The sequence below is a fragment of the Delphinapterus leucas genome, chromosome 1, assembly GCF_059928025.1.
Source record: "Delphinapterus leucas isolate spDelLeu-1000000601 "Yukka" chromosome 1, BTC_Dleu_Yukka2, whole genome shotgun sequence".
In the NCBI taxonomy this organism is placed as follows: Eukaryota; Metazoa; Chordata; class Mammalia; order Artiodactyla; family Monodontidae; genus Delphinapterus; species Delphinapterus leucas.
Genome location: NC_143129.1, coordinates 83407717 through 83429831, shown reverse-complemented (window position 1 = coordinate 83429831; position 22115 = coordinate 83407717). Strand labels below are relative to the sequence as shown.

Here is a 22115-nt window from a genome sequence, read left to right as displayed (position 1 = left end):
TAGATTTTCTTTTTAAAGGCCTGATAGCACTGTATTTACTACCGCCATTTTCTTCTGAAATCACACTAATTTCCCCCTGATTTCCAGCAACTGCTTCAAACTAATCTGGAGATGGGATGTTATGTAAGGGTGGAGGTGAATGAAGAATATTGGCCATGAGTGGATAATTACTGAACCTGGGTACATGTGGGCTTCTTATACTATTCTACTTTTTTTAAAAAATAAATTTATTTATTTATTTATTTTTGGCTGCGTTGGGTCTTCATTGTTGTGCACGGGCTTTCTCTAGTTTCGGGAAGCGGGGGCTACTCTTCATTGTGATGCGCAGGCTTCGCATTGTGGTGGCTTCTCTTGTTGCGGAGCCTGGGCTCTAGGTGCATGGGCTTCGGTAGTTGTGGCATGAGGGCTCAGTAGTTGTGGCTCGCGGGCTCTAGAGCGCAGGCTCAGTAGTTGTGGCACATGAGCTTCATTGCTCCGTGGCATGTGGGAACTTCCCGGACCAGGGCTTGAACCCGTGTCTCCTGCACTGGCAGGCAGATTCTTAACCACTGTGCCACCAGGGAAGTCCCTCTCTCTACTTTTAATATGTTAGAAATTTTCCATGAAAAAGGTTTCTTTTGTTTTAAGTTACATCAGTCTGAGAAACACAGGTCAAGAAAGTGTTAACCAAACTATGTACTAAACTGTGTAAAGGGGCTTCCCTGGTGGCGCAGTGGTTGAGAGTCCGCCTGCCGTTGCAGGGGACACGCGTTCGTGCCCCAGTCCAGGAAGATCCCACGGGCCGCAGAGCGGCTGGGCCCGTGAGCCATGGCCGCTGAGCCTGCGCGTCCGGAGCCTGTGCTCCGCAACGGGAGAGGCCACAACGGTAAGAAGCCCGTGTACCACAAAAAAAACAAAAAAAAAAAACTGTGTAAAGTAAAAGTAGATTAGAAATAATCTATTATGTTAGAGAATTAAGGGGAAAGGGTACTTAGATTTATGAAACACCTACATGCTTGGCATTGTGCTATTCCTGTTAACCACTCTGTGAGGAAAACACTGTTATTTCTACTACACAAATAAGAACATGAAGTTGTAAGAAAGAAAGAAATAAGCTGTCTGTGGCAGATCTGATTTTCCAAAGATGGCGCCAACAACATCTCCCAACCCACATGCTGTTCTGCAATGTAACCCTCCACTCCACCCTCTTTGAATCCGGAGGGCCCTGTGACTTCTTTACCTGTAGAATACTGAGTCAATTCCAGACAATGCTCTTAACTGCCTAACAGTTTCTGCTTCCTGACTCTTAAAGCCCTGAGCAGCCACAAAAGTCTGGGCTACTCTGCTGGCGTAGAGGAGCACTAAGACATCAGAGAAGGATTGGATTGTAAAAGGGAAAAACTATCTTGAAGGTCCATCCCAATAGAGTCTTCAGATGGCTCCCTCTCCAGGTTCTGTATGACTACAAATGCATGAAAGATCTCAAGTGAGAACTGACCAGCTGAACTCTGTAAATCCAGAGGAACATGAAAGATAATACTGTTTTAAGCCACTAAATTTTGGGGTGATTTTTTAGGCAGTAACAGAAAACCAGAAAATTGCCCAAAGGATGAAGAAGAGCTTTGAATCTTGGTCTTTCTTGAATTCAAAACTCCATATTCTTTTCATTACACTTCATTGATTGAAAATAACTATTCTTTTAGAGAAGGGAACAGGAACTATAATTTGCTGAGGATTGAATGGAAACGTTTATGTCAAGGCCAAACAAGGACTTGGGAGGTTCAGCAGCCTTTCAGCCCCCTCCTTCCCTTACAGGGGAGCAGTACCCTGATGAACATACCATCCAGGGTCTGAAACCTTCAATCTTACAAGCTCAGAAATATAATTTAGCACCTAGAGAAGATCTGTCTCTTAGAGGAAGAGTCACATAAAAACAAATTCAGAGGCCATCTCAGAATGCCCATTTAATTTCAATGAAAAAGAGTTATCAAGTGGCCCATTTACTTTTACAATTCAGCACAGTCTTCCTCAATAAATAAATCCACCTAAATAGAGGAAAGAGGCATACGCATAGAGGAAAGATTTTTGGAATCAGAGACCTGAATTCTACTCTCAGGTCTCTATTTATTAGATATGAAGTCTTGGGAGAGTCACATTACATTTCTGAGACTCAATTTTCTCATCTGTAAAATGGAGATGCTTGCTTCGATGCTGTATTACTGTAAAGTTTAAGATGTTTGCAAAATACTTAACTCAGTGACTGCCACATTAGATAGTAGACATTTAATAAATATAGCTATTATAGTTATTCCAGATTATAATCACCTGCTAAATAAGCAGACAATCAGAGCAGTAGGCAACTGGATATATAGCTGGTGTCATCATGCTAGGATAGCCTAATATATCCATTCCCACTATGAACATAAACCACATCCTCAAAAATCAATGATCTGGGTTTCCTCTCCCTCTGGGCAAGAAGAACACAGCATATGTTTGCCTCTGACTCCTTTTCTATTCTTTCACTGCTGACCCACAATTCCCACACCCTCTTCTAATAGACAAATTCTTTCTCCTGTTAGAATATAATACAATTACTTGGCTGTATTTTCTTACTTACAATCACAATTTACTCCTGCCCTACACTGAGATTACAACCAGACTGGACTGGATTTTAAGATTGGATTTTAAGTATTTATCTCTTGGATCACTTCTAAAGATGGCTAACTTGGCATTTCAATTTTTCCTAATTTTTCTTCAGAGGTACTATTAACTTCAATTTGGGTGAACATCCATGAATTAAGGAGAATTTGTAAGAAGATCAAACCAGAACCAAACACAGTCTCTCTCTGACTCTACACTCCTCCCACACCCAGGCCTTGGCCTTAGAATCATCCTCACACATTCATATAACAGAGTTTTGTTTGGTTTTTTTTCAATATCTTTATTGGAGTATAATTGCTTTACAATGGTGTGTTTGTTTCTGCTGTATAACAAAGTGAATCAGCTATACATATACATATATCCCCATATCTCCTCCCTCTTGCGTCTCCCTCCCACCTTCCCTATCCCACCCCTCTAGGTGGTCACAAAGCACCCAGCTGATCTCCCTGTGCTATGCGGCTGCTTCCCACTAGCTATCTATTTTACATTTGGTAGTATATATACGTCCATGCCACTCTCTCACTTCGTCCAAGCTTACCCTTACCCCTCCCCGTGTCCTCAAGTCCATTCTCTACGTCTGCATCTTTATTCCTGTCCTGCCCCTAGGTTCTTCAGAACCTTTTTTTTTTTTTTTTTAGATTCCATATATATGGGTTAGCATATGGTATTTGTTCTTCTCTTTCTGACTTACTTCACTCTGTATGACAGTCTCTAGGTCCATCCACCTCACTACAAATAACTCAATTTCGTTTCTTTTTATGGCTGAGTGATATTCCATTGTATATATGTGCCACATCTTCTTTATCCATCCATCTGTTGAGGTAACAGAGTTTTAAATTTTAAGCATAATATAGGTTAGAGGGAGAGGGAAAAACCAAGGATAAGAGTGAATTAAGGGCCCATTATATGTCTGGCACTATGGATATCTCTCCTTTACTTAAACATGAATATATCAAATCTTCACACCAACCCCTCCCCCCAAATACTGCCAATGTATGTAGTCCCCACAGTCACTAAGTCTTATCAAAAAATTTCATTAGGTCATTTCTATCATCCTATCTGTAAAAGAGAAGTATAACAACCCTAAGTTACTTACCCAGAATCACTGGAAACAGGAACCCAGTTGTTTCCACTAAACTAAGCTGCTTTCCTCTAGGGTCTGAATGTTTACTATATACAACCTAAGTGAGGACACTCAGTAGCAGGTACACTTGAATGCACTACTTCGGATGTTCCACTGTCTATTTCGCCTAAAAATACCCACAGGCAGAAATATCTTTCACCATTAATAGTCTGAATCAGGGACAACTCCCTAAGTACAGCTTAGCCCTGATGCTTACCAACTTAGAAGAACAGAACTGGAGGACACAAAGCACTTGGAATACAAGAGAGAAAGGGAAAGGGTGGTTTTAATGCATTATTTTCTTTTCCTTCTTATATTTCAAGGGATCAGTTATCACAAAATGTGAGGTCTTGGTAGAACAATGACCCGTAAGCCAGGACTTATTTATGTGAAGTCCCATGCTGTGAAATTTACATACCCTTGAACTTTATACAAATTTATATCCAATGTTTATTCAGAATATGAAATATAAAGGCTTACTATTTATTTCCTAATTCCACAGCTTTGCTTTTCTATACAGTCACGATCAAAGTCTATTTTTTTTATTTTATCTAAAAGAGAAGCCTATTTCCTGTGTCATTTGACAGAGTCAAAATCTAAGATCACAATATTAAGTCAGTCATGTTCTATTGTTCACATTCTCTTTGAGTATCACAAGGCAAAACTGTTCAGAAACTCCTAACTAGAAGGATTAGGAACACAAACTGTTTGAAATACATCACAGTTCCTACCTAGGCTAGAACCCACCACACCATGAATTTCATGCCAACTCACATCTCTAACATCAAAGACACTACTTTTTTCTAGAGACTTTTTCCATAATCCCCTATGATTATCCCTTTACAAGCCAGGTTGCACTTCCTCCCTTTTCAAAAGCATCAAGTGAGCCCCAAAACAAAGATAACAGAACTGAGATAGGCTGGGACCTGTGACCTGGAACCCCCTACTGGAGTGCTTGCACCTGGACAAACTAAGGAACTAAAAATAACTGCACAGAGGCACAGTTGGGGCAATTATCAACAGTAAGATACAAAAAGGCCACAAACCAACTGACTCTTTGGAGGTGTTGGGTACAAAAAGCACATGATCCCTACACAGGGCACCACCTGTGGGCAGACCAACCCGCCCCTACCCTCACCTCATTTAAGGAACCAGCTAGGCCCCACCTCAGAAAGCGAGCAAGGGCACCTGTTTTCTTATTTTCACTCCCTCATGCTGGAGTCCCAATAAAGCCTTGCCTGAATTTCTCGTCTGGCCTCTTATCAATTTCTATTGATTAAAAAGTCCAAGGACCCAGGTCAGTAACAGAATTTCTGAGTTCTATTCCCAGTTCCACCAGTTCATGGTCTTTGGGAAGACCTGTTTCTCCATCTGTAAAACTAGAACACAAATGCTGTCCTCATTTACTTGTCTCCCCTAACTCTCCTTCAGGAAAACAAGAAGTCTCACTCATTCAATTCTTCTTTTGAGGATAAGTACTTAAGATCAGGATATTCACAGAAGTTTGTTTTATGTGCCTTTACTTCCCTAAGTGTGATTTTATTATGACAACATAAACTTTGTACATGATTTCAGTGACTTTTAATCCCAGGTTATTTTTCTTTCCCCACCAAGCATGCTTTTCTTTCTGCACAATGCTTGGAATTTGAGCTTAGAATATATTTGCTGAATGAATGTTGTCAGCTTATGTAAGAAGATTCTATCAGCCTAAACTGAACGTAAGACAAAATTTTCCTCCAAACTATGATGGTACACAACAGAACTAAGGGCAAACTTTTAGTATCATTTACCATTTTATATCTATGCCCCTGAGTTGTTCTCCTTTTTGCTGCCTTTAGTGTAAGCAAGCAAAGAACACTGTAACTAAATCTTTTCTGGCTATGTTGTGTTAACTTTTTCTCTGATAATTCTTATAGTTTAGTCTTTTTTTTTTCTTAGAAAATTTGGCTTCTTGTCCATCTGATCAAGCTTATATCAAGTAACGCTTTGTCTCGTGACCTGATTTTCTGCCTTGTTACACAATGAACTAAAGAAGGTTGGTTGATTATACATTCCTATTTGGAGTCCCTGATAATGTCAATGTTCAATCACAGCCTGGAATGAAGGAACAAAATGATGATGGTTGTGAATGTTACTATTCTTAGGGAGTGAGACCATAAATAAAGGCAGTTCTATTGGCCTGGAACTGAATCACAGCTCTCCAAACAATATTTAAATTATATAGGTATCTTTGTATAACACTAAAAAACTGTGGCCTAATGGTGGTTTTTTTTGTTTGTTTTTGTAAACTGGTTTTCTTCCTGATTAACAGCCAGGGGAACAATCACTAAAGATTTGAGTTCAGAGAAATAATTCACACTCAGGATTAGAAACAGACATACTTCTGGAACCCTTTTACAACACTAGTGTTGCAAGATGAGAAAGACGTATGTTACACTACTGACCTTATTAAAAACCTTGGGAACTCTGAATCTCCTCATCTAATACTGATTGTCTGTTAAAACAGAATGCTAGTAGGGAACAGTTCTCAGAGCTTTCTGAGAGTCTGTTCCAGGATTATAATCCTCAATTTGGCTCAAATAAAATTTTGCATTTCAAAAACAAAGAACCAGGGGCTTCCCTGGTGGCACAGTGGTTGAGAATCTGCCTGCGAATGCAGGGGACATGGGTTCGAGCCCTGGTCTGGGAAGATCCCACATGCCGCGGAGCAACTAGGCCCGTGAGCCACAACAACTGAGCCTGCGCGTCTGGAGCCTGTGCTCAGCAACAAGAGAGGCCGCCATAGTGAGAGGCCCGCGCACCATGATGAAGAGTGGCCCCCGCTTGCCACAACTAGAGAAAGCCCTCGCACAGAAATGAAGACCCAGCACAGCCAAAAAATAAAAATATATAAAAATAAATAAATTAATTTAAAAAAAGCAAAGAACCAGAATGCTAGTATATTATTAAAACAGGACTCCCTAACTGAATCAGCACCTACACTTGGCACAGAATAATAAACCAATAATTTTAGTGATCAGGAAAACAAAGTTGAAAAGTTTAGGGAATTAAATACTTTCCTTATTCTCACTTGTTCATATTACTTCCAAACACTTTTTAATCTAAAACATGCAAATTAAGAAGAGCAGTGAAAGCTAATTTGCCGAATTTGCCTTCTACATATTATTAAACAAAAAGTAAATGTACCATTATAAATTGTTTTCACACTACATCAACTATCAAAATAACAGTAATTTTTTTTTTTCAAACCAACAGGCTTAAGGTATAAAATTTCCATTCCTCAACCTAACTTGTCTTAACTAGGAATACGAATGCCTCTAACCATTCAGCAGTGACTGTATTACAAAATCAGAACCTAATAACTGGTACTATAAAATAAAATCAGGGAATCAACAGCTTCATAAGTTCATTTGAGAATAAAGTACCTCTGACTACCACTTAAATTACAGAAGATTCACTAGAAGCAGCTAAGTTCCATTCAACAAGTTAGTCAAAAATGATGACAAGAATGGTGAGGAAATGAGAAATTTAAAGGCATACAGGAGAAATTGTCTAAAGGAAAAGTAAATCAAGTCTAAATGACAAAGACTGAATCTTGCAATATGTTAAAAGTACTACACTAAAGTAGTGAACAATAAGCAAGAGAAAAGAAGAGTGATAAAACAGGAAAATGTTTTCCTGTGACTAGCAGTCATTCTCAATGAGGATAATACAATCATCTGTGGGACATTTTGGACATCTACTGAAGTGTTGTCACAGCAATTAAGAAATGCTACTTAATTTAATGGGCAGAGTCCATAAGCATAAGAAACTCCAGCACAAAGAAATGTCTCTATTCTTAAACTTCCTATGGACAGTTGAGTAGATAAAAAATATCTTTATAATTACCAAAGCCTAGAACCTAACTCCATTATATATATAAACACCAACTCTTTCTATATATAAACACCATGCACTGTATGTCCAGAAAAACAACTACTGAATAAAACAAGAGAAAATTATACTTTATTTGTACCTTTTTCAAGAATTGTTCACCATTCTGGGGGCTTACCACTCATGCTATTTAAGGTATAATTACCCTTATAGCTAATCTCCTTGGGTAGCTGTTATGTCTGTGTTTGGTGCCAATATCTACTACATTATATATATCTTTCTATAATGGACTTCTGAGTATTTACACATTGAAATGCATATTATTTTGTCATGAGTTACTTTCTTTTTATTTATCCTTTACCTTACATCTAGAGAATTTTTTAAATGTATATGTAAGGAAGTTGTATTACCTAAGAATTTCATTTCATTAAAGGTAGTGTTTCAAAATGTTTATTATAAAAAGAGGGCACTGGGTCTGACAGGTATGAGAACTACCGGGCTAGAAGATCAGCATCACTGTAGGATACCTATAGGTTTTAGTCAATCCAGAAAAAGAAAAGAAAGGACACATAACTATGGGATTTTTTTCTTTCTTCTGAGAATGTAAATTCTAAGCACGCTGAAAAGTAAACACAATAAAACCTTTATTGGAAGACGGTCCTCTAGGTTTAAGTCTATTCAAATCTGCACAACATGAAAGTGAGTGGCAAAGAGGTGAATATAGGATACCTTGCCTACTAAGAACTTCCTTGTGACACCGTTGAAATCATCAAGGAGAGAGATTATCTAATTTAACAGCTCTTCAAGGAAAACAAAACTAACTGGCCTATTTTGGGAAAAGAAGCTGGGCAATCTATTTAACATACAAGAAAAGTGTGCCTAGTTTAAAATCACCACTTCTATTTGTTATATATGCATTGGAGGCTTCTAAGGAACCCTGAACTGCTAACAATTGAACTTAAAAGATTAAAAAAAAAAATCCTTCAGAATCTAACCTAAACTTCTTTATGTGAAACTATAAGAACTACCTAAAATGTTTCTCCTATGGTAAAGGCCTTATTTCTCTACAAATAAGGACTGCTCATTCCTACACAACCTTTCAATCAAAGATTACATAGCTCCATTTCTCCGAATACCCACTCAAGCTTTCAATACGCACACCTCAGTAGTATTTTACAGTGGGATATACTAAGATATACTGAGAGGGTCAGATGACTCAACTCCAGCCCTTTGAAGAATTAATATTAGAACAAGAATTGATAACTTTAATTCACCCACTCGACCAAGAGTTTGAAGAAACAACGTTTAAGCACAACATCTCCTAAGCTCAGGAAAACTTTCAAGAGCAAGAAATACAGAAAGTAAAACTTGATTAATGCTAAGATGAGCTATAGAAAAACTAAGTTAGACTTGTCTGCTTTTTGCTTTGTTTTCAAACTGGAATTTCCAGATGTCGTACTAAGTTACATGTGGTGTTACCACCTCAATTCCCAACTGACAAAAAATTTGGATACTTTTCTTTTAGAAGTTGCCCCACAGTGTGTAACTTGAGAGGAGTGATCCAATTGCTCTGGTCTCAGTAACCACAAGGAAAGAAAGTGACCCCAAGAGATACTGCTATAATGGAATAGCAGCCACTTAACTCCTGTTCTAAACAATCCCAACCATCAGGGCTTTGGCTAAAATTATATGGTCTCAATTATCTTCTTGAAAATTCTCAACAGGATCCCAAAATTCGAAATCAAAACTAACCCAGGACAAAACCTTAAGCACGACTGACACGAGAAGCCAATGACTATCCCTTTATCCTTCTATACCCAGGGCTCCTGAACCTCAGCGCTCTAGACATTTTGGGCCCGATAATTCTTCATTGTGGGGGGCTGTCCTGTCCATTGAAGCATGTTTAGCAGCATCCTTGGCCTCTATCCAATAGATGCCAGAAACAACCCTCCCCTTCCCCCATTAGTGACAATAACCCAGTTGTAGAAAATGTCTACAGATGTTGCCGAATTTCCTCCTAAAACGCAAAACTGCCCCCAGTTGAGAGCCACTACTCTACATTATCTCCTTTATTTATCAATATTAAGCTGTGGAGACATAAAAATAAGTCAGTATCCAAAGGCTTCTTATTCTCAGACCCCTTCTAATTTGACTACAGAGAATAAGAAACAATCCACTTTTTTTTTTCCTCTTCTAATAAGATGGCTGTCTGAAAGACCTTAGCATCCTCTCCCTGGACGTAAGCAAAGGTCATAAAAAGCCAAGTAAACATAAAGAAACACAAAGTGTTAGCAATCAGCTGGTACTTCCCCAAAAAATATAAGGAATTTCATCTGCAGTGAGTTTAAAGATTCTTGTTCTTCCTCATACTGAAAAAAATCCCACAGATTTACCCAAGATATACATGTCTATTTATCAGTAGAATTTCAAGACCAGAACTAGCATTCTACCCGTAAGAATACCTATTTCTTACTTCTAGATCTTTGCAGGGAATATACTTACTGACACTATATGTTCAAACTTCACATGGTAGTACCTGCATTTTCTTCCACTGAAGCCTTTTAGATAAAGATCTCATACCACTAACACCACTACTTTTTAAATATAACTACGGGGTCAAGAGACTATCATTCAAGAGACTTTTAATAAGCAATTGCTATATAGCACCAGAAAGATGCTAGATAATCAAGCACACTTTTTAACTGAAGTCACCAATAGCAGAATTTAAGAAATCTAATTATTGGGACTTCCCTGGTGGCGCAGTGGTTAAGAATCTGCCTGCCAATGCAGGGGACATGAGTTCAAGCCCTGGTCCAGGAAGATCCCACAGGCCATGGAGAAACTAACCCCATGCCCCACAACTACTGAAGCCCATGTGCCCTAGAGCCTGTGCTCTGCAACAAGAGAAGCCACCGCAATGAGAAGCCCATGCACCACAACAAAGAGTAGCCCTCGCTCGCCGCAACTAGAGAAAGCCCGCGCGCAGCAATGAAGACCCAACGCAGCCAAAAATAAATAAAATAAATTTATTTTAAAAAAAGAAATCTAATTATTAAAACCTATAAAACCCAGCTCAAATCACTAATTTGTTCCCTCAGCTCAACAAAACTACTAACATTACTTAGACACCGTTCTAGGATCTTTCTAAGAATCATGCAACTTTAAAAAGCAAGGTCAGTGAGCTTAGAGTTTTAAGAATCACAAAGTCTTTAGGGAGTCTACTTTTTACCTACTCTTATGGGGTGGTTAGAAAGTTTTCCTGTATTAGAGTCATTACAAGTACAGCACAATGACAATGACTTGTATAGCACTTGGTAAAGAACCAAACCAATATTACTTATTGATAAGGATGACATTTCATTAGATCAAAGGTGATATAATAAGGAGATGTGAGAGGGAGAGAAGCCAGCTACTTCCTTCAGACAAAGCCTCAGAGGTGAGCAATACACTTGCAGTCCTTAATTACACTGGTCTCTTCTCTGGCTTTGGATACTCTGATCTCCATAAAACACTTAAGAATCACCCTAGTTTCATCAGTACCAAAAGTAGTTTACTCTGCATATGATTTATCTCACCTGCTTAATGACGCTACAGGACTTAATCTCATAAGGTAATATTCCCTGACCTTGATTTAAAAGTGGGGGAAGGTAGTATGGAGATGGAATGACACCTTTACATTCCATGACACAGCCCTCTGTGGCACTACCCAGTCATCCCTAAGTGTCACATAGTTAACTCCATCAGTCTTGGCTATCTCAATGGGATAGTCAGGTGAGGTAGAAGCTTCTGCTGTATTTTCAAAATAACTTTAAGTTACTTAAGTATTTCCTTTGTCATCTGATGACCAAAAAATATACAATGCCATTTTACCCAGTTATATATATAAACTTGAAAGACTAGGGCTTCAGACCATATAATCAAAATCTCTTATTTTAAAATCCAAGTTTAACATTCACTAAATTTTACTAAAACCATTTCCACTGTAAATAGGAAAACACTGTTAATTAAAAAATAAATTCCTAAATCATTACTCACTTCTAGAATAAAGGCTTTTTAGAAACCTAATGATAACAATACCACTGAATATATTTTCATTCTAAAATTCCCTTCATGATTTCCCCCTCATTTCTTAATATCTTCTTTCTAAAAGAAACTTTTGTCTTCTTATCTGGGAGGATCCAAATCAAAAACACACAAAGCTGAGATGGATAGATCAGGATTAGGAGTAAGGAGGTTATTTCATCAAATTAAATTAATTCAACCAAATGTGGCTTAATAGACACACTCCAATCTCTCTCAGAAGTTATAACCAAAAAAAAAAAAAACTTTTAAAACAGCCATTGAAGTTAGCTGGGCCTGTGAATCTTTCAGAGTAGCAGGACTGACAAGAAAAACAATAAAAACCTAAGGGTAGTTTCAGGGATGAACATTGAGCAAGCTATTGCTATTGCCTGTATACTTCCAAATGTATCATGAAGTGCTGTAACCTAAAGACTGGGGAAGGGAAAAGAAATAAAGAATTGTAAAACCTTGCAACCTAGTCCCACTGAACAAAATTATGATTTTATGTGGTGAATAAATTGGCAAGAGATGAGATGGCTCTGAAGCAGTTCCTCCCACTGACTGGGTGAAGAAACCTCCCTAGCAATAGCTCACTAAAGGCTGATGTAAAACTCAATACCAGCCTCTGGTGTTCAGAGAGAGCAACACTCCTGGGTAATGGATCTTGTGATCCAACTACCACCAAAGTACCCTCTTGAGATGTAAATTAACCCCAGACAAAGAAAAACTTTATTCTGGCTATCTGCAGAAAGACATTCAGGTTTACCACAACATTGATCCAGTTCAAGAAACAATGCATGCCTAATGAATGCTGAGTACTTACAGTGAGGGAATCCCAAGTTTATATAAAAAATTATTTTTAAAAAACTTCAATGTTGTCCAATATATATGATAATATTACTGACTAACCAGTGCTGAATTGGTTTTTCAGTAGCAGAGATTGATTTGTACTGAATCAGCCACTTACTAACCTGGTCATTCTTACAATCAACATTTTCAAGATGACAGTCTAGGGTTAAGGATACAGAAATGGCCATGAAACATGAAACTCACTGGCTCATCCACAAATCAAAACTATATTCCTAACCTCACTGCACCTTTCCTAAAAATGCATAGCAACAATGATTTACTAAATGTTTCTCCCTTCTTCCTCAACTCACTCTTCCTTTTCTACCTCAGTCTATGCTGTCTCCTCAGTCTGAACTCTACCTATCCTTCAAAACTCAATTTAAATCCCATCTCATCTGTCTTCCCCGACCTCACATCACCAATGCTACCATGTCTCCCCCTCTCTGAATTCTAAAGCACATTATTATCCATCCTCATTCACCTTAGCTGTTACTTTTTCCAACAAAACTGTGAGGTGCTTAAGGGCAGGAACCACGTACTCCTCAGTATCACCTCCAGGACATTCAGCTGAGAGAACCTGGTATGTCTGCAGGAAGTATTCAGTTGCACTTAATAGTGTTAGGCCTCAATTTACAAATCAGGCATGACAGATAATAAATCAGTCTAAAAAGATCAACAACTTCCCCTCCATGTATCAAACTAAGGCTTAGAAAAACACCTAAAAAGTCTTTCAAATGATCCCTTTTCAAGAGCACTTTGAAGTGAGGACTTGAGATGGTAAGAAGAAAAGATATAAAAAGTTGCGGAAAGTTAGACTGTTTTCTCACTCCTAAAGGCAAACAGTGAACAGCAACTTAAAGATCAGAAGAGCTGAGGCCACGCTGTTCAATAGGACATCACATTCAACATGTCACTGGTCACACACATACTGGCTGAATTCCAGACTCCTTCTCAGTAGTAAGGGAGCATTCTGGAGGCTCTGATGTCCGCTGACAAAAAAACAAGGCACCTGCTCTTCTCAGCACTGAAGTATGGCAAAAAGCACAGACACAAACACAGCCAAATCAGCAAGCAAAACTAAAACAGCATGTAGATGACACTGCAACTATGAAGTTGGCGGTCGGGCAAAAAGAGAAGAAAAGAAAATGCTGTAAAAGCCTGATAAACGCACAACCTTTAGGTGAAAAAGGCTAAAATAACTTTTAGGCACTTTTCACTGGACTCCGTTTGTGTTTCCAAGAAATAAGATATACAGACACACTTTAGCAGGCTTTCTTACAGATTGTATGAGCCACTATAAACACTGAGGGAAGTTGTTAGACAGGCACCCTGTGTTAAGGCTGAACACAGATACTTCTAAGGAAAAGAACAAACATAACTAGTTCTAAAGATGTGGCCAAAGGTAGGATTAACACTCACCCTGGTGGGTCTCCCTGTGGTAGCTATAACCCAACCCCAAGCAGCCTGTGCGACTGGCATGCTGTAGCTGGCTAGCATGCTGCAGAAGCACTTTTTGTCACAGCCATAGCACTACCTCTCTAGGGGCTAACACAGTCTGGCAAATAGTGGTGAAAACCAATTTTACATCAGATGATGCGGTCCCCAGCATTCTGTCCTAGATCTCTTCTATTAAGTGAAGAGATAGAACGGGGGAGGAGGGGTGGGTAAGGCAGGTGGTGCTAAAGACACTGGCAGCATGACAACTAAAATAAGCAAGTTGAAACAGTATGTTCTGCCTTCTTCCTAAAGCCATTTCCTTCAACAGTGATACGGAGCGCAGGCAGTCTGCAAGTCATTAGTACACTGCTGTTTTCACTTTCACAAGAACGCTGGAAACCCCTGAATAGCAAAATCCCCCTCTCCATCCCAGTTACCTTCCAACCCTCTCTTTCTTTCCGTGCTTTCTTCCTCCTTTCTTCCCTAGAGACAACCGAATAAGGACAATCCTCAGCAATCCGCTATTTTGCTTCAATGAGGATGGGGGAGGGGAGGATCTGGTGAAAAGTGGAAAAGGAAATAGAGAAAGGTGAGAAGCAACAGCGGAAAGAGTATCGAGTGGGAGAAAAAGAGAGGTCATCGTGGGAAGGAGACAAGGTGAAGAAGAGTGCAAGAAAACTGAGGGGATGTCAGAAGAGAACTTGCTGAAGAAGACCAAAAAAAAAAAAAAAAAATGGAGGGGGAGGGCCGGTCAAGAGGGGAGAGAGAGTGAGGGGCAGGTGGAGCATGCGAGCGGGAGTTACGGAGCCAGGACCGGGACGCCCGGGGTTTGGGGCCAGCGACTGGGAGGCAGCAAGTACTTGGGAGACCGATGTCAGGGGAGTCGGGGATGGGCGGGAAGCTTAAGACCCGTTCCGGGATATCGGGGAGAGGAATCCAGGCCGATGCCCGAGCGCAGAGGACACAGAGCTCTTACCGGTAGTTTGGGGCTGACCTCGCCCTTGCAAAAGTGGCAGAAAAACCGGTGCGCGGCAACCGCGGCGCCCGCGCCGGCCCCGGCCGCCGAGGCCTCCGCCATTTTTCTCTTTCGCCGCGGCCGTCCGAGAGGGCAGCCGGCCGGTCGCTCTCCAGGTCGCTACCTCCCAGCTGCTGTCGCCGCCTCTGCCGCCGCCGCCGCCGCCGCCGCTTCCTTAGTGCTGCCAGCCGCTTCAGAGCCAGCGCGGGTCACGTGAGTTCGCCCGGCCCACAGAGGCGGCGGCGCAAACAGCGACCCCGAGGCCCGCCTCCCAGCACCAAAGAGGTGCAGGAAGGAGAGTCCGCCAGCCGCGGCCCGCCCGCCGGCTCCTCAAACAGCCCCTCGCCGGTCCTCCAATCTCCCAGCGAGAAGAAAGAAAGAGCGTCCCCGGAAACCACCGAAACGCTGGGGTAGAGCGGCACATGTTTTGCCTCTTTGCCGGTCCTCCTCGGTGGCCGTGCTCCTGCGCGAAAGGACCTTGGGCTCCCCCTGTGCGCGGGCGGCTAGCGGGCGCTGTACGAAGCTGCAGTGGGGAAGTCGGTGGCGTTACGTGGCATTGACCCAGAGGTTAGTGGAAAATGCGGTCTGAACGAGGTGGCCCTGTCTCTGGACCCAGGGACCCAGTCCGGGACAGGAACCTGCGGTAAAGAAGTGAAGAGCCAGGAGCCGGACTCCTTGGAAATACTTTCCGGGGATGGCAGAGGGTCTGGGGATGCTTCCCCAAAGACCTGTGGATGGGGATAGTGAGACTGAAAGGCAGAGTCTTGGCTTCTGAGGAATTGGGAGAAATAAGTGAACAAACCAGTGTTTGATAGCACTTGTGATAATAAGGAAGTGATTATACAGTGGACTATGTCTGTTTCTCTTTGTATATACTTTGTCAAGGAATAGAAATTTCAGAATTAAATACTGCCCTGCCAACAACATACTTCATCCCCTATTTGAAACACCCTGTTGAGAAGCTCTCATTTACCTCTTAGTTTATTTTGCAAAGTTGTCATTGCCTGTTCAGTCCCAATAGTCTGTGAATAGTGGTCTTAATTCTTCCAAACAATGAAGTATAGAATCTGAGGTCTGTGACAGATCGCAAAACCATCTACATCCGATCTTTAAAGAAAACTAGAATCACACATGATCCCATAAAGATAAACTTGATATATAGTCTTCCAGTCTTTTTTTTTCATGCATACGTGTGGGGCTATTTCCACAGTAATTGAACTTTCCTCTACATTTTGCTTTGTAATGAACAATTTTCTGCACTAATACATATTATACTTTATTGTGAATGTTGGCATAGTGTTCCATTATTTGAGTATACCATAATTTATTGATATAATCACTTATGAGATTGTTTCCAGAATATCAGTATTCTAAAGTGACATGTTTTTATTATTCCCTTGGAAGAGAATATCCAAAACAAAAGTATTAGGTCAAAGATATGCAAGATTTTAAGGCTTTTGATATATGTGCTGTCAAATTGCTCTCCAGAAAGTACATGAATTTACACTCAGCAGCTCTACTCCCAACATAAAAGAAAAACTTCCCATCATACCCTCTTTTTCTTTTTTTCCTAGCTCTGAGACTCCTCAGCACAATGACTCAAGCAGAAATTAAACTGTGTTCTTTGTTGCTGCAAGAGCATTTTGGAGAGATCGTAGAAAAAATTGGAGTCCACCTAATCAGAACTGGCAGCCAGCCACTAAGAGTTATTGCCCATGACACAGGAACATCATTGGATCAGGTATGTTTGGATCACAGTAATTTGCTTCCATTTCATTAATTTCTTTAACCTACCTTTGAATATTGTTACTCCCCACCCCACAAAATGGAAAAGAAAGCAAAGTCTGTGCTAGGATTAGAATAGTGTTATTTGGGAGGGGAAAGATGATGAGACATAGTGCCCAGGGTTCTGCTTCTCAAAGTGGCTCATCGTGGCTTCTGAGGCAAATCTTGCTCCTCCTCTGCCATATGCCATACTTCATTTATTCATGAGTCTATTAATTTCAGTACTGTGTTTAAGGAATAAGAATAATAGAGGGGATGGGACTTCCCTGGTGGTGCAGTGGTTAAGAATCTGCCTGCTAATGCTGGGGACATGGGTTCGAGCCCTGGTCCGGGAAGATCCCACATGCCGCGGAGCAACGAAGCCTGTGCGCCACAACTACTGAGCCTGTGCTCTAGTCCCCGCGAGCCACAACTGCCAAGCCCGCGTGCCGCAACCACTGAAGCCCATGAGCCTAAAGCCCGCACCCCGCAACTAAAGAAGCCACCACAATGAGAAGCCCGCACACCACAACGAAGAGTAGCCCCCACTCACCGCAACTAGAGAATGCCCACGTGCAGCAGGAAGACCCAAATGCAGCCAAAAATTAATTAATTAATTTATTTATTTAAAAAAAAAATAACAGAGGGGAAGTAAATTGTACTTTGAAAGATAAAGATCAGAGGAAATATGAGCATGATAGCAAGGACTCTTCCTGATTTCTTCCATTGACATTCGCTTCTTATTAGCTATTCCAATGGAGAGAGGGAAGACACACAGAGATTCCAGCCATCTCCTGATGTTTAGGAAACTGTTGGACAAAAATTGCCAGCAATAATGAGCTGCATCTTCAGATTTTTCTTCTCTTTCTTCTGTGTTTTCTCTAGGTAAAAAAAGCCCTTTGTGTCCTCATCCAGCATAACCTGGTGATATATCAGGTGCACAAACGTGGTGTGGTAGAGTATGAAGCCCAGTGCAGCCGGGTGTTGCGAATGCTTAGGTATCCCCGATACATCTATACTGCCAAAACACTGTACAGTGACACTGGCGAGCTGATTGTTGAGGAGCTCCTGTTGAATGGCAAGATGGCAATGTCAGCTGTCGTGAAGAAAGTAGCAGATCGGCTCACAGAGACTATGGAGGGTCAGTACTGTATCCACAGCTGTTAGCAAAAGCATAGATTGGCTGGCTACAGGAGAGGACCCTTAGTTATCTGAGGCCATCTCACTTGCCTCTTTCCTCCTGTCATACAGATGGCAAGACCATGGACTATGCTGAGGTCTCAAACACATTTGTGCGACTAGCAGACACACACTTCGTGCAGCGTTGCCCCTTGGTGCCTGCCACTGAGAATTCAGACCCTGGGCCACCGCCACCTGCCCCCACTCTTGTCATCAGTGAAAAGGACATGTACCTGGTTCCTAAACTGAGCTTGATAGGTAAGGAATTTTGGCCCCTAGATCTGTGATTTGACCTAATTGTAGATTCTTCCTTAATGATTGTTAAATGAATGACTCAATCAATTAAGCAGTTACCAAGGATTTACTCTATGCCAGATACTGTGGTATAAAGAGATGAAAAAACCATTATGGTCCCTGCCCCTATGGGGCTTAAGTCTAGTATAGGAGGCTTACATTAATCAAATAGCCTGATGGATATATAACTAACAAACTGCGATAAGTACTATGAAGGTAAAATATGGGATGTTATGAAAATATATAACAGGGGACCAGATTTACCTGGGGACTTGGGCACATGCTTCTTGGAGAAAGTGGCATTTGAACTAAGATTTGAAGCAGAAGTAGGAGCCAACCAGTGAAGTAAGGTATGAAGGGGTACAGAGGATAAGCATTTTTGGCAAAAGGAATAGTATGTAGTGAGGAAAAAAATAGGAATTTGAGAAAGTAAAAGAAGATCAGTATAGTTAAAGTACAGTGAGGAAAGGAAAGAGAGCCATAAGTTAAAGTTAGACAGACAGTTAGGGGCTAGATCATGCAAGACCTCGTAAAGCACCTGTTCTTTATCCTAAGAGCAAAGGAAAACTACTAAAGGATTTTAAAGGAAGTAACATGATCTAATTTGCATTTTTAAAATATGTTTCTGTCTGTAGAAAGGATGGGGCAATTTTTCACAAACCAGTGAAAAATTAGACATAGGAAGGGTGAGGAAGACAGAAATCAAGAATGACATCTGTGTGTCTGGCTTGAGTATGTGGGAGGATGATGGTACCGTTCACTGTGAAAGGAAGCATTGGAGCAGGAGCAGTTTGAGGGAGAAAGACTATGAATTTCTTTTTGAACTTGTTGAGTTTCAGATGACTTCATCATTAACTTGAATTTCTTGTAGTTCCTCAGTCTCCTCAACATCTCTAACCTAGAGGTAGCTACAGATGTCTTTGGGATAGAGACACCTGCTTTCACCTTCGGTCATTTCCTGTTATCATATGAGATGTAGCCTAACTGTGTAACTGTTTTGTTTGGCAGGGAAAGGTAAAAGGAGGAGATCATCTGACGAAGATGCAACTGGGGAGCCCAAGGCCAAGAGACCAAAACATACCACAGATAACAAAGAGGTAATGAGGCTTCTTGGTTAGGAGTCCTCACCCTGAGGCAAGCCAGAAAGAGCACTAAGATGACAAGCCCCAAAAGAGCTTAAACGTTCTTGGATCGAGAAGTAGTAGGATTATGAACTTCATTAAATATTGGCCAGGGATAGACTAACAAAGAGTGAACTCTGTTGCTGTGTCCCTTCTGAGGCTTAACTTACTTCAGTCATTGGACAGAGGTAATAGATTAGGCAGAAAAAGCGCCTAGAAAAAGTTTAAATTGGTCAGTATGACTGGACCATAGAGACCCATGGGGATGAGTGGTGATAAATGAGTTTAGAAAGATACGTATAGACCTGAGCTGTTATATTCAAATGCCTTCTCAGCATCCCTGTAAAAACATCTGATAAGCATCTCAAAAGTAGTATGGCTAAAACAGAGTAATTGATTTCCTGCTCCCAGATATCTACTCCCTCCTAAGCTTTCCTCATCTTAGTTAGGGACACCACCAAGGCCAACCACCCAGGACACCATTTGCTTAGTCCAAAGTCCTAGGAGCCATCTGATCTCACAGTAAAACCTGTCAACCCAATTTCTAAAAATAATTGAAATCTGACTATTTCTTATCGTTTCCACTGCCATCACCCTAGTCCAAACCATTATCACTGTAGTCAAGACTTTGCCAACACTCTCCTAAGTGGTCTCCCTACCTGCATTCATACCTACTTAAGAGCCAAAATGACTTTCTAAATTGTTCTTTTTAAAAAATCCCAACACATCACTGATTTTTGACTCCTTTAATAGCTTCCCATTACTCTTAGAAGAAATCCAGTTCTTTACTGTGGATTATGAAGCCTTACATGAGCTGGGTCTTTTTTTTTTTTTTTTTTTTTAATGAATTTATTTATTTATTTTTGGCCGTGTTGGGTCTTCGTTTCTGTGCCAGGGCTTTCTCTAGTTGCGGTGAGCGGGGGCCACCCTTCATCGCGGTGCGCGGGCCTCTCACTGTTGCGGCCTTCTCTTGTTGCGGAGCGCCGGCTCCAGACGCGCAGGCTCAGTAGCAGTGGTGCGCGGGCTTAGTTGCTCCATGGCATGTAGGATTTTCCCAGACCAGGGCTCGAACCCGTGTCCCCTGCATTGGCAGGCAGATTCTCAACCACTGCACCACCAAGGAAGCCCGAGCTGGGTCTTTACATGATCTGCTGGAGACAAGGCTCTCCAACCTCAGCTCTTCCTACTCTGTCATTCACTATGTTCCAGCTTCTATCATTTTTTCCATCCTTCAAATGTATCATACTCTTTCTAGTCTTCAGGCTTTTGCCCTTAGGATTTCTTCTGCTTCAGATACTTTTCCCTCAGATCTTCATGTAGTTGCCTCTTTTTCATCATTCCGATCTCAGCTCAAATGCTACTTTCTTAGAGCTCAAGCACCATTGCCCACCCTCTACTCCAGTCTCTACCACATTTTCGCATTTCATCTTCACAGCATTTATAAGTAGCTGAAATTACTTATTATTTGTACAAGTGTTTGTCTCTGTACTCCCAATAGTCTATAAACTCTTCAAGGACAGTGTCTTGTCCCTGGCACCTGGAATACTCGCAAGACATCAATAAATATTTCTTGATTGACTAACTAAGAAGTTTGGACTTCAACCTGAAGACAATGGGGAGCCATTGATGAATTTTAGGCAGGTGAATGAAGTGGCTAGATTTACATTTTAGAAATATTACTATAGTACAGTGGTTTATAACTTGTACAACTCCATGGATGCGTTTCAGAGAGTCCACCTGTACTATGTGCATTTTTCTTTAGAGCACTCCATAGCTTTCTTCAGGGGAACTGTGAGCCCAAAAGGTAAAAAGAAGCACTGCTCTATGAGAAATGGGGAGAACGATGCAAAAGGAACAAGATTAAATGCAGAAAACCCAGTTGCCCTTTTTTATAGTGTCCACTATATGAAAAAGAAAAATGAAAACCAGTTAGGAGGCTACTGTAGTAACCAGGTGAGTCAAGAGTAGAGCCTGAAATAAGGTAATGACAGTCAGGATAAAGAAAAGTAGACTTCTGATTAATATAAAGAATAGATAGGGGGCTTCCCTGGTGGCGCAGTGGTTAAGAATCCGCCTGCCAATGCAGGGGACATGGGTTCAAGCCCTGGTCCTGGAAGACCCCACATGCCACGGAGCAAATAAGCCCATGCACCACAACTACTGAGCCTGCACTCTAGAGCCCACGAGCCACAACTACTGAAGCCCACGCGCTTAGAGCCCGTGCTCTGCAACGAGAGAAGCCACCGCAATGAGAAGCCCGCACACTGCAACAAAGAGTAGCCCCCACTCGCCACAACTAGAGAAAGCCCACTTGCAGCAACGAAGACCCCACACAGCCAAAAATAAATAAATAAAATAAATTTTTAAAAAAAGAATAGATAGAACTGGGTAATTGGATAGTAGATGAGGGAGAGCAAGGGGTTGGGGATGGTATTCAAGTCTCTAGCTTAAGAAACTGGGTTGGTTGTAGTGTAGTTAGCTGAAAACTTGAAAATTTTAAGTCACAGATGGAAGTAGGCAGTTGAGTCTATGCACCTGGAACTTAATAGAGAGTTCTAGAATTAAGTAATAGACTTGGAACAGTTGAAACCTTAAGAGCAGATTAAATCACCTAAGTAGAATATGTAGAGTGAAAAGAAAAGAGGGCTGTGGACAGAACCCTGGGGAACACCAGTATTTATAGATGGGATCTGGAAAAGGAATCTGTGGGGACTGAGGAAGGGTAGCCAGAGTGGTTAGAAGGAGCACCAAGAAAGAA

At 41.1% G+C, this 22115-nt stretch overlaps 2 protein-coding genes across 5 annotated transcripts in view; one reads left to right on the top strand and one right to left on the bottom strand.

Moving 5' to 3' along the window:
• The window catches only part of RNF115 (ring finger protein 115), a 63506-nt gene extending 48185 nt beyond the window's left edge, over nucleotides 1-15321 (bottom strand). Inside the window, exon 1 of one of the 2 annotated variants that reach the window (XM_022583881.3) lies at nucleotides 14961-15321. In XM_022583881.3, coding sequence (XP_022439589.1) covers nucleotides 14961-15062 — 102 coding nt within the window. In that variant the 5' untranslated portion in view covers nucleotides 15063-15321. The remainder of the gene's footprint in view (nucleotides 1-14960) is intronic. The other variant, XM_022583882.2, reaches the window with a different exon arrangement.
• The window catches only part of POLR3C (RNA polymerase III subunit C), a 16586-nt gene continuing 9168 nt past the window's right edge, over nucleotides 14698-22115 (top strand). The window contains exons 1-5 of one of the 3 annotated variants that reach the window (XR_016394118.1): nucleotides 14698-15566; nucleotides 16574-16740; nucleotides 17649-17904; nucleotides 18015-18200; nucleotides 19245-19333. Coding sequence is in view for 2 of the 3 variants with exons in the window: in XM_022583875.3 (XP_022439583.1) it covers nucleotides 16594-16740; nucleotides 17649-17904; nucleotides 18015-18200; nucleotides 19245-19333 (678 nt within the window). In the remaining variant the exon portion in view is untranslated. The remainder of the gene's footprint in view (nucleotides 15567-16573; nucleotides 16741-17648; nucleotides 17905-18014; nucleotides 18201-19244; nucleotides 19334-22115) is intronic. The other 2 variants (XM_022583875.3, XM_022583876.3) reach the window with 2 other exon arrangements.